The sequence below is a fragment of the Vigna angularis genome, chromosome 1, assembly GCF_016808095.1.
Source record: "Vigna angularis cultivar LongXiaoDou No.4 chromosome 1, ASM1680809v1, whole genome shotgun sequence".
In the NCBI taxonomy this organism is placed as follows: Eukaryota; Viridiplantae; Streptophyta; class Magnoliopsida; order Fabales; family Fabaceae; genus Vigna; species Vigna angularis.
This window is the reverse complement of record NC_068970.1, coordinates 26,140,546-26,152,878: the sequence shown is the minus strand read 5'-3', so window position 1 is coordinate 26,152,878 and position 12,333 is coordinate 26,140,546. Positions and strand designations below refer to the sequence as shown.

Sequence of the window (12,333 nt, the reverse complement as noted above, 5' to 3'; positions counted from 1 at the left end):
AACCCTAAAAGCTTAGCCCTCAATGAATGGAGTGAAATGGTAGAACAAAATGAGAGGAATAATGGATGAGTGCTTCCTAGTGGAGGAGTCTAAGTGAATGAATGATTGATTTATGCTTCCTCTAGGTCTCTTTATATAGGAATTGATTGGGTTTGGATTCTAAATATTCTATTGGTAAAATCTTTTATCTTGTACTACAATATTTTCTAAATATTCAATAGATTTAATCAGTTTTAAAATATTTGGTAGATATTTATGTTGACATTATCTTGTAAAATATTTAACAAATTATTATCAATTTTCATTTTCCCAAAACTGCATTTCATCCCTTCCTAGTCCTCCAAATTTGTAGAAAGATCTAGCAAATCTTTAATATTTGCACTTTGGTCCCTGATTTGACTAGATTTACCAAGTGTAGAAACCTTTGACCATGACTAGTTTGACCATATGGGACTTCCAATGAGGGACTGCTACGTGGCAGTTCCATTCCCCACCTAAAAATTAGGGTTTCGATGGAGATTGGAAAGGTATGGTCACGGTGGCTTCGAACTCGTTATGGATGGAGGTTTTAAGTGTCGTGATTAAGGGTGTGCTTCTAGCTGAAGAAGATAAGGTGGCCTTCGCGTTCGCTAGCCATGGTCGTTTAGGGTTGGTGGTTCTGTGATTTTTGAAGTTTCACTTTGCAGGTTCTCGCGAAGATGGAGGCACGGTTTGAGGGTTTTCTATTGGTTTCTTGTTTGGGATTAGTTCATGTTAGGGATTTGAGTGATGGCACAAGGAAATGGTCGCAATTAAGGCTTACAATGGCTCTCACAGGTTCATGTTAGATTTGTGCATGATGTTGAACGAAGATGAAGGAACATCACGATTCGGGTTGTTGGGTTTTGTGGTTTTTGTTGGTTGCGATGGAAAGAGGTTGAGGAAGACGTTGGTTTTTGAGATGTTCACAATGGTGAGGGAGGCTCTACGATTAGGGATCATGGTGTTTTTTGGGATGAGGTTTAGGGTAGTTGCTGAACGGAGAAGATGAACATCGGTGGAAGAGCTCGTGATGAATATTTGGGTTTTGGACATGTTCACGATTTTGTGTTGGTGATGCGGGACGAAGATGATGGTTTGTGGTTGGAGGTGCAGTTGCACGAAGTTGATGGTGAGGGAGGTTGAGGGGCAATGACGACGAGATTCACGGTGGTTTGCGTGGTGGTCGGAAACATGGAGGCTGATATGGTGCTAGAATGGAACAAGGAAGGACAAAGGGCATTAGGATTTCTAGTGGGAGAGGGTGACAATGTGACAAATTGATGATGTGGCAAAGATGATTGTGTGGCTTGTTCTAGTTGGACAAATCTTTAGAGTTAGGATTGCCATATGGCATGATTTGGTTAAGTCTGATTTATTAGTGGTAGGGGTGAACTTAGACAAAGTAGGGGGTACAAGAGTAAGAGCTAACTATTTGGCTCATTTCAAAAAGAGGGGTGTAGTTGTAAAAATATAGGGATGTAGGAGTAAAATCTGATGGTGTGGCCCATTTGCTGAAAAAAGGGTGTATGTTTGTAAATGTAGGGGTGCCTTTGGTTCTTTTGTAAATTCCTTTTCAGAATAAACTAATTCAGACTTTACTTTACAACTTGGACTACTTATTTTCATGTTTTGAATCAATCAAACTTTAATTTCAGCTGCATCAACAAATATTAGATCATCCAAAATAATTTATCCAATTAAAAATCACATTTAAAGCCTTTTTCACTCCCAAAGCCCCGATAAATCCAAACATAATAAATCTTACTCAAATCAACCATTTAAACACAATTATTCCACTAAAAATTTGAAATTAAACCTAAAATGTGGGCATAAAAATATACTCATCACCATGTTATTCGAAAAGTTGAGAGAGCATGAACTCGAGCTAAATAAATTGAGTGTTGAGGAAGACCAGGGAAAAAAGAAAACCTTGACGTTCAAAGCTGAAATTTCGAAAGGAAAAAGTCCAAAGAATGATGATGAATCTGAGGATGAAAACATGAGCCTCATCATTAAAAGATTCGCAAAGTTCATGAAGTCCAAAGACAACGGTACGTTTTGAAGTGAGAAAAAAGAGAATCAAACTTCATCATTCAACTACAAGTGTTATGGTTGTGGTGAAAGGGGACAATAAAAGCTGAATGTCCTAACAACAAAAGGGGTGAGGAAAAGAAAGAAAAGAAATCCAACAAAAAGAAGAAGGTGTACATCGCTTGAGATGACAATGACTCAAGATCATCTAGATCAAGCGACTCTGATGAGAAAGCCGACTTGTGCTTAATGAAAATCAATAAGGACACTACAAGCTAAGTAAGCATTTCTAGCGTTGATAATGTTGAAGTTGATTTATAAAAGGCATTTTTAGAATTACTTGATGAATCTGAAAAATTAGATATTATACATGAAAAATTAAATATTTTAAAGAATTGCAACTAAAGTATGAAAAAGCCTTAGAGGAAGCTATTTTGAAAAATAAAATTTCCAATTTGGAAATGAAAGAGACCATAGTTATTGAACCTCCTACTGAGTGTCTTTCTTATAAAAGTCACATGTTTCATATTGATATTTTAGAAAATCTAGTCAAGGAAGCTAAAACAATTCATCTATTGAAAACATGTAGCAGATAAAAGGATTTCTAAAATCAAAAATATGTTCGAAAGGAAAAACCTAATGAAAAGAACTCAGAGTTTGGATTGAAAAGGTATTGTTTTAGATACCAAACTGCCTGTTGTTTCTTATTTTACTGCATGAAATAGGAACATACCTCTAACAAGTACAATATAAAGCACAATGGTGTTCCTTGTAGAAAATATGTTTGATTCAAGTCAAAATAATTTTCTCATCTTACTAACCCCAAGGAAGTGAGAAAAGATTCACAAAGTTCATAAAACATGAGCCTCATTATTAAAAGATTCGGGTAAGTTTTGAAGTGAGAAAAAGGAGAATCAAACTTCATCATTCAACTACAAGTGTTATGGTTATAGTGAAAGGGGACACGTAAAAGCTAAATGTCCTAACAACAAGAGGGTGAGCAAAAGAAAGAAAATAAATCTCACAAAAAGAAGAAGGCGTACATGGCTTGGGATGACAATGACTCAAGCTCATCTAGTTCAAGGCACTCTGATGAGGAAGGCGACTTGTGCTTAATGGCAAACAATGAGGACACTACAAGCTAAGTAAGCATTTCTAGCGTTGATAATGGTGAAGTTGATTTACAAAAGACATTTTTAGAATTACTTGATAAATCTGAAAAATTAGATGTTGCACATGAAAAATTAAATATTTTAAAGAATTGCAACTCAAGTATGAAAAAGCCTTATATTAGGAAGCTATTTTGAAAAATAAAATTTCCAATTTGGAAATGAAAGATACCATAGTTATTGAACTCTTAGTGAATGTTTTTCTTGTAAAAGTTACATGTTTGATGTTGATATTTCAGAAAATCTAGTTAAGAAGACTAAAAAAACTTCATGTATTGAAAAACATATAATAGATAAAAAGATTTTTAAAAACAAAAATACGTCCAAAAGGAAAAACCTAATGAAAAGAACTCGGAGTTTGGATTGAGAAGGGTATTGTTTTAAATACTAAATTGCTTTGTATTTTTTGTTTTAGTGAATGAAACAGGGACATATCTCTAACAAATAGCACAATGGTGTTCCTTGGATCAAGTCATAAAATAATTTTCTCATCTTACTAACTCCAAGGATTGGTCTTATTTAGAATAAACATGACATCTCGAACATAAACTACTATTTTTCTTACATCTTGAATATATGAACCACCCACATGTGAGATTTAGTTGAATTTATTTTGAGCCTAGCTAAGTCCCCTGGGGCATGCCACTTTCTACCTTTCTTATTACTTTCTTCCTTTCTTTTCCCCACTCCCATTTAGAACTGTCATATTTGCACACACCGAGAAGTTATAGGACCATGCATGTCTTCGACTATTAGCTTTTATCCAATATTAAACTTTAAGTGGGGAGTGCACAACACTTGGGATTCTATGTTCAAATTCAAAATCTTAGATATTCATTTCACCACTATTATGTACGTAACATGGAATGGACCACTTACTGTGGCTCTACTATTAGAAATTGGAAAAGACCGTTACTGAGTACTGATTGAATCACGATTACTCACCCCAACTTTTGCAGTAAACTTCCTCACGCCTCCTTATTAATTGCATGCAGATTAAAGTGGATGATAATTTGGATAAGTTTTAACGTTTTCAAAACAGCTTTAATCTCAACAAGTAGCATAATCTCATATTTTGTAACAGCTTTATTAATACCAGAAAGTACATACACCATCAAACCAAAAAACTCATTCATGCTGTGCAATAAAGTTCATAAATATCAAGACAAACTATACTCTTTTTCTCACTGAATAATATTTGCCTTTTTTTTTAGAGAGTGGAATGTGTAGACTAAAAAAAATAAATCTATTTTATATATATCATTCATATTCATATACAAGTTATATATGTATTATCAAGATTGATAGCATTGATTAAATCATGTTGGAAGATTACCTTTTCTGGGGATAAAAGTTGTCCGACTATATGAGCGATTACTTGATGATCATAGTTAGAGAAAAATAAGAAAAGAAAACAATTAAGGAAATGACTAAATATGCAAACTTATGTATAAACAACAGTTAAGTGTGATAAAAAGCTAGAATAAAGGATGGAGCATTATTGGTGAAAAGAAAATTAAGTGTGGTTTTATAGTGAAAGAACAGAGACAGATGGGAAAAAGAAAAGCAAGGACAAAGTACTCTGCTAATGATTAAATTGTAAGCTTATTGTTTAGAGAGGGTAGATGCAGTATGTTGGATATAGTGGGAACACTAGATTTACCCTCCTTCCGGTGAAAGCGAATTAAGATGGGTGGATGGCGTCAATTATGTAAATAGGTATCCTATTATTATGGCTTTCATGTTATAGGAAAGAGTTGAATTAAAAAAAATATATATGATACATAAATTTTTATATCTATTTAATATTTTTAAAAATATATATATATATAAATTTACTTCTTTATAATATTTTTTAGTTTATATTGTATGTAAAATGAATGTAAAAGTTTGTGATTTTATTATTACTCTTGAATCTAACACCATAGTAAACGTTAACTGCTATTTATTACAACAGTACCATATTTGGTTTGTTCTGTGCAAGGAGATACCACCAGAGGGTATCACTTTGGACTTTATTTGTGCAGTTATCAATCATTATTTCCATGGAACAACACAAGCCAACAGAGCAGTGCAATGATGTTTCAAAACTAAGGTGGTGTGGTATTATACAGGATTTGAAGACTAATGAGGAGAGTTGGGACTTTTTTCTTTTGTACTTGCATTGCATTGCATGAATGAGTCCATTCTAAAGTAGTTGAAGGTGAGTAAAAGGACCAACGACACAAAATGAGCAAACCCACAAATCACGCTGGTGGCTGCCTGCCAACATACTTCTAATGTTTAGGAAAAGGGCAAAAGAAGTGTCAAAAGAAATGTTTTGAAGACTGGAATAAAATATTTGCACTGAATGTTTTTTTAGTATATTGAAGGTGGAAGCATTTGAATAAGAAAAAAATTCTGGCATCGTCCTAAAGAAAAGTTATCCAAAAGGATGCATCGAGAAAGAAAATAAATAACAGCAAATCAGTATTGAAGTTATTTGAATGTTCTGTGAGGAATATTTATGACATTACCGATTCATATAAATAGAATACAAGTCACTAAAAGGCATTTCGTACACGCCTATAACTGAACGATCTGCGCAACACTTACATATATTGGTGAGTTACTGATGCACAACTACTCTTCTACACAGTTAAATTTTCTACTCTTCTGCCGTTAAATTTTCTCCTTGTTCGATGCAAAGATGGTAGCAGTACGATAAGTCAGTTCACCTATGGTAACCACTTATTCTTAAATTTGAATCTGCCCCATTTAATTTAAACTGCCTTCTGCACTCTTTCGGTTCTAACAGTTAAAAACAAAAAAAACCTTAGAATGGTTAGGAATCTCCCAACCTTGTTGGAAAGACAGTATTGCCAAATTCTTTGGAACACGAAAATCTAACACGCCATGCGATTGGGTTGGAGAGCAGATATTTATTTGGAGTGAAAATCAACCAAAATGTACAGAAGACAATAAAATTTGGTACTTGTTGAAAAGTTCAAGTTTAAAACATAATTTTTTCAAAAATTATTATTTATTAAATTTATCGTATTATAATTATTATTGGACCGCTATCAAATATATTAATTATTTATATTTTAACACAAGTATAATGAAAATAATACGAGATAATGATAACTTACATAAATAATTATAAATTTCAATGTCCAAACCAATTTTATAAATTAAATTAGATTTGAAATTAACTTTTTAATGTTATTAAATTTTAAAAAAATATAATTCTATAAACATCTTACGAGAGTTATTTATCAATTATTTTAACAAAAAATATTCTTAGCCAAAGCACCTCATGACAACTCATACTAGCCAAATATAAAAGGGAATCAAGGTTTATTAGCATTTCTAGTGGATTTAGGAGTGGAAAAAAAATGAATTGCATTATTAAAAACTGCATGCAACAAAAAAATTAGTTTGTTTAAACTTAATTATATTTAAAATTAGATTAGACAAACTTAGAATTATTTTTTGTTCTATCTACCTGTATTGCATTGAACTTCACTAAACTACATTAAAATGTAATATTAACTGAAATCAACTACTATGTACTTTAATATGTTTCCAAACTGCACTAATTTTGAACTAAACTATGTTAGAAATGCGCAACGGAATATTTACTGGACAATAACCAAGAGGGGAGTGAATTGATTTTAAGTTAAAAATTGTAGAAAACACTTAGCAGAATGATTAGACTGAGGACAAAAACCAAGAGGGAGCAAATTGGTTCCACTTAAAATCTGCTTCTCTTCAACATATTTTTTCTTTTAAAAATTTCTTTAATAAATCTGAAAAATTAATTTGAATAAAAGCAAATAAAAAAAGGAGAGAAGGGAAAAGAAAAATTACACAGGTAATTTTTATACTGGTTTAAACCAAAAGACCTTATGTTCAGTTGATAATCTCTCCAAAAGAGGGATTAACATTTCTGCTAAAATAAGTAACAATTTACAATAGAGAAATAAATATTGAAATTAGAAACCACCTCTGTTAACATATAATAGATGAAAGACACCTCCTTTTGACGCAAAAAAAGATGAACAACTTGACTTTGCTTTGTAGGTATACTCCACTACTTAAATACACTAAGAAAAAACACTTCCTCCGACAAGCACCAAGTTTACAAGCTTCCTTTTCACAAACAAAAAGTTTCCTTAAGCATACAACTCTAATACTCTTGATGAAAAATTGTTTTTAAGTTGTGTTCAAGTTAATTATTTATATACTATTGTATTTGAAAATTAGGTTAGAAAACTAAGAGTCAAGTTCACAACTACCACTGATCAATTATTCCAGAGACTTTCATGAAAAATTAAACTTTTTATGAGTGCTTTGCTACTTAGGTTCTACCTATTTGCTCTTAAACTACTAAATTAATTACAATACACATATTACAAGTCTTGAACAACTAATTATCGAGTCTTCAAAGTATTTCTTGAAATCAAGCACTTATTTAATTCTTCAAACACTTCTCCATGAAATATCATCATTAAAATCCTTTATTGAAGCAAGATGTCCATCTTCTTCTCTTTGCTAACAAAAAATACCTTCTTTAAAAGAAAAAACGTTCCTTTTTATAAAGTAACTTCACAGAACAGAAAAATCACATCAAATAATAGAAAGTAAATAAAAGTATAAGGGAGAGAAGCTTGCACAAGTGATTTTTATACTGGTTCTAATCAAAAGATCATACATCCAATTGTTAATCTTGCTAAAGAAGGATTAATTTTGTTTACAAAATTCAACGAATTGGAAAATTTCTTTTGTCGCCTAAAGAGCCAACAAAATTCAAGCAATCCCCCTAATGTTGTATAGGGTACTAACTCGGGTATCAATTTGTGGAGTCGATACTTATTAAGCTAGATTGTGTATTGCTAACCTTTGTTAACTACTAAAACAATAGGGGAATTAAAATGAAAATAAAATGAAGGAAATCTATTTGATAATGCATGCTCCTATCTAATTGGATGTATGAAAATGGAGAATGATGCAAGGAATGAAAAAGAATTGTCTAATTCACTACAAGAAAAATGGCAATTATATACGGATTATTATATATGGATTTTTATCCGTATATAATAGGGATGTTATATACGAATGTTATATACGGATCTGTGGAATAGCCGTACATACGGGAAAATCTATATATAATGGGGTAAAAATGTTATATACGGATTATCTGTATATAATATCGGTGGGTAAAATTGGCGCGTGTTAGCGGGAACTTTTCCAAGGATAGGTTCGTATGTAAGACCGTATGTAAGTTGAAAAAATATTTACCCGCTGATTTTTCATACGGATATGGAGATAATTAATAATTAAAAAATAAAACTAAATAATATAGAACCTGATTAAGACTCTTGTATCACTTTTCTCCCTACCTCCCTCGAGCCAAGTTTCTCCCCTTCTCGAGCCCTAGCTATTCGTCCTTCTCCACTCCTACCTATGCCTTTTTCTCATCATTAATCGTCCTTACTAACTGCAACCTTCTCCCTTGTTGAGCCTTGTTCTCCCTCATGGAGCCTTCTTCTCTTTGCTACTGCTCCTACTTGAACCTCTCTCGAACCCTAACTTGAAGTCTCCTCTGTCGAACGTAGTGAAAGGCTCTTCTATCGAACACATTAAAGGGCTTGGAAGCGTTTTCCCTAAATGTGGTTGTGCGTCGTTGCCGAAACAATCTCGTTCAACAAACACTGTAGGACGACCTCCGTGGTTAATTGAAACCTTCATCTGGTAAGTAATCCAAATTTCCTTCATTTTCGTAGTATCTATAATGTTACATTGACCGATTATTGTTCTTGTTTCTTTGGAGGTTGGAAATCCCGATTTGTGAAACCCTAGGTTGGTTTGTTCCCGTTGGAAGAGATAAGGTGGAGCTCCAATTTCCTTCTGCACCCGGTAGGTATTAATTCATATTAATTCGTTAGACTTGGGTTTGTGTTTATTGGATATGATTGAAAATGGGTATTGTCTTCTCTTGATGACTGTCTATTTTAGTACAATTGTTTGTTGTATGTCTTGGTTGTTAGTGGAAATGATGTGGTTTAGTACATGTTTTATAATCTGTTATATTGTGTTAGTACTAGGTCTTGACCCAAGATCTTCCATTGAGTTATATTGTGTGCGCTCTGATGAATCAGTCTGACCATTAAGACCTGTTGGCATTATATGAGGGTCTTTAGGCATAGGAAGCAGATCAGATATTGGCATATTGGAAATTATGGTTGATCCTGGCATAGACATTCCCTTAGCAAGACCACCTTCAGGTACCAAGGTTATACAATCATCTCCTAAAGATGTTTGAGTCAAAAAGAAACAAACATTCATGAATTTGATGTAGTAGCAAAAAGAAACATCACATAAGCTCCTTTTTGAATCCAACACCCATATAGGAAATATTAGAAGACCGCTCCAACTGCTCCTCTGATATTGTTTAGGAGTCATTTCATTTAAGTATTAAAAGTTCAATTCTCCAATGTCGACCCATAGTGAAGAAATAATTGAGTGTAGAGGTTCAATCCATAAGTGTTGACTATATTGTCAGAATATTAGGAAAAGATTTTAACATCTTTCACCACTTGACCATATCATACCACACTATCCTTCTATGGTAAAGCCTTATATCCCATTAAACTTTAGTCAACATATTTCCCCTAAAATGTAGCATAAGAAGAATGTAAGTGTCAATTATAAGAAACTAAAATCTTAGCGCTTTGTTTTTTTGTTAACCATGAAAACTTATAAAAAAATATGACCGAAATAAGTACTTTTAATATGCAATGTACTTCCAAAAGGTATTCTCAGAGTAGTGTTAAGAAACTAGAATGCATGAATAATAAACACTACTAAAATATATAAACTGACTGGTAAAGAAATGCACAACTAGCTAAAACTTGGAACACTCAACTTTCATACTGAAGAACCACTTTTCACAAGGTAACAACTCTCTAACTTCTGGCTTATGACAGTAGAAATCATAACTTTTTATAGAGATTTCACCCAGTTTACTATTTCAACTTCCCTCCTTTCCCATAGTCACATTGAAACCTATTTCTACTAAGACAAAACCGAGAGAGCACCTCTGTATAAAAACTCATCCCTCTGCATTTTCCCTTTTTACTTCCTAAAGAAAGTAAAAAATTAAATAAACATATCAATGTAGGTGGCTTTGTATCTTTGTGACTGGTTAAGTGTATGTGGCTGGTTAAATTCAACTACTTCCCTCATTATATGTTCTTGGATGCTCGCTTGTATTGATCCTAAAAGGGTTAATAATCTGCATTCTCTTTGTACCTCCTAAGAAAAACTGGGATCACTTAAAAGGACAATAGTTTTTTTAATTTTAGAGGATGAAAATGGATAAAAAAAGAGTTTGTAAAATACATAAGTTTGCAACAGTTTCTTTTGTTTGGTTGTCCTTTTTGTATGAAATTCTATATTTTGTTATTATAATAGAAAGATTAGGTAAAATGAATTACTATATTGTTTTGAGTATGGGTGTTTGACAGAGACTTTCGTACATAGTGATAATGCTTGTATGTATATTCTTTTCTCTTACTGAAATTTTGCACAAGTGTACAAGGACATAATATTGTCACATTATGTCTGAGATTAGATTTGATAGTATTTTAACATTATCAATCATATTTCTTGTTATTTCTTTTTGTTGCTACCCCTCTCTGTTTCTTTCATGTATCTGACCCAAATTCCATATCACAATGGTGTTGGAGCAATCGGTACCGTCTTAGAGTCGCGCAGCGGAATAAAATATTCGGAAAGCGTGTTACGGTCACAAATCAAGTTTTGATGGTCCGTTTTAGAAAAACAATTTTCTTAGAGAAAATTTATCAAACAATTGATGTGCAAAAAACAGTAAAGAGTGTAAGGAATAGAAAAGTTGACACACTGGATTTTTATCCTGGTTCGATTCAAAAGAATCTACGTCCAGTTGTTAATCACTATAAAAAGTGATTAACGTTTTCACTAAAATCAGTTTCACAAGTTTACAATAGAGTAAATGAAACAGAAAAAGATAAAACCTTCCTTCGAACAAACGAACCGGACACTACAAGAATTTAACTTATTATCGAAGGCTTATTACCGAAGGCCTAAGGGCCATCGGTAAATAAGTGTTTTCGACGGTCAAAATGAGAATTACGGACGGGCATGGTGAATTGTAGTTACCGAAGGTCAAATGAACATTACCGAGGGGTTTATGACCTTCGGTAAGAGGCTCGACCCCTTAAACTAATTAATTTGGGGTATTGTAGGAGGGTCCCCAATTTCGTAAGACACGACTCTGTACCTATATCGACTTTGCGCGGTGCTCCCCATTCCCTACCTCTCCGTTCTCGTCCCTAATTTGTGCTTCCCATTCTCTTCCTCTCGCTTTTGCTTGACGTTTCTCTCCCTCTCCCTTTCCGGTCTGTCCGGTGGCATTGTGTGGGTAGGGTTCGAGTGGTGTTCCACCAGTGCGTTGGCGTTGCCGTCAGGAGGGTGGTCCATTAACATCGTCGGAATCTCTGGCTTGGCTAGGTCTTTGTCCACTTGCAGCTTTAGATCGGGCAATTCATTCTCCACATGCCTCTACTCAGGTAATTATTTCTGTTTTCTTCTATTATTTAGTGATAAATTTCTTTGTTTTGTGCAGCCGAAGCAGATTCATGAGATTAAAGACTTCCTCCTCACTGCGAGGAGGAAGGATGCACGCTCTGTGAAAATCAAGAGGAGCGATGTGGTAAAGTTCAAGGTTCGATGCTCCAAGTACCTGTACACCCTCTGTGTGTTTGACTCTGAGAAGGCTGATAAGTTGAAGCAATCACTTCCTCTAGGTTCGTTACTCAAATATTTCTGCTGATATTTTTTATGGTTCTATAGTGCTGCATGTTAGTATGTGTATATGGAAACTTTAGGTAGGAGAAGTAGGTAAAAGGTATATTTCTGTTTTGGCTTTAATTGGAGTGGTTCTTCAAGTGGGAAAACTACGGTATAAAATTGTATTATGGCCAAGAAAATGAAACAAGTTGCATTGCAAATCGCCACTGGGTCTTGTTTTTTTTTCTTAATTTTGGATGAAGTGCTTTGTTTAAGTGTTGATTTTACATGTATA

At 33.6% G+C, this 12,333-nt stretch overlaps 1 protein-coding gene across 1 annotated transcript in view; it reads left to right on the top strand.

The window, feature by feature from the left end:
• The first annotated feature begins 1,026 nt into the window (after nucleotides 1-1,026).
• The window catches only part of LOC108328103 (uncharacterized), a 31,526-nt gene continuing 20,219 nt past the window's right edge, over nucleotides 1,027-12,333 (top strand). Inside the window, exons 1-3 of the mRNA XM_052868192.1 lie at nucleotides 1,027-1,150; nucleotides 9,407-9,490; nucleotides 11,516-12,055. Of these exons, the coding sequence (XP_052724152.1) occupies nucleotides 1,027-1,150; nucleotides 9,407-9,490; nucleotides 11,516-12,055 (748 nt within the window). The remainder of the gene's footprint in view (nucleotides 1,151-9,406; nucleotides 9,491-11,515; nucleotides 12,056-12,333) is intronic.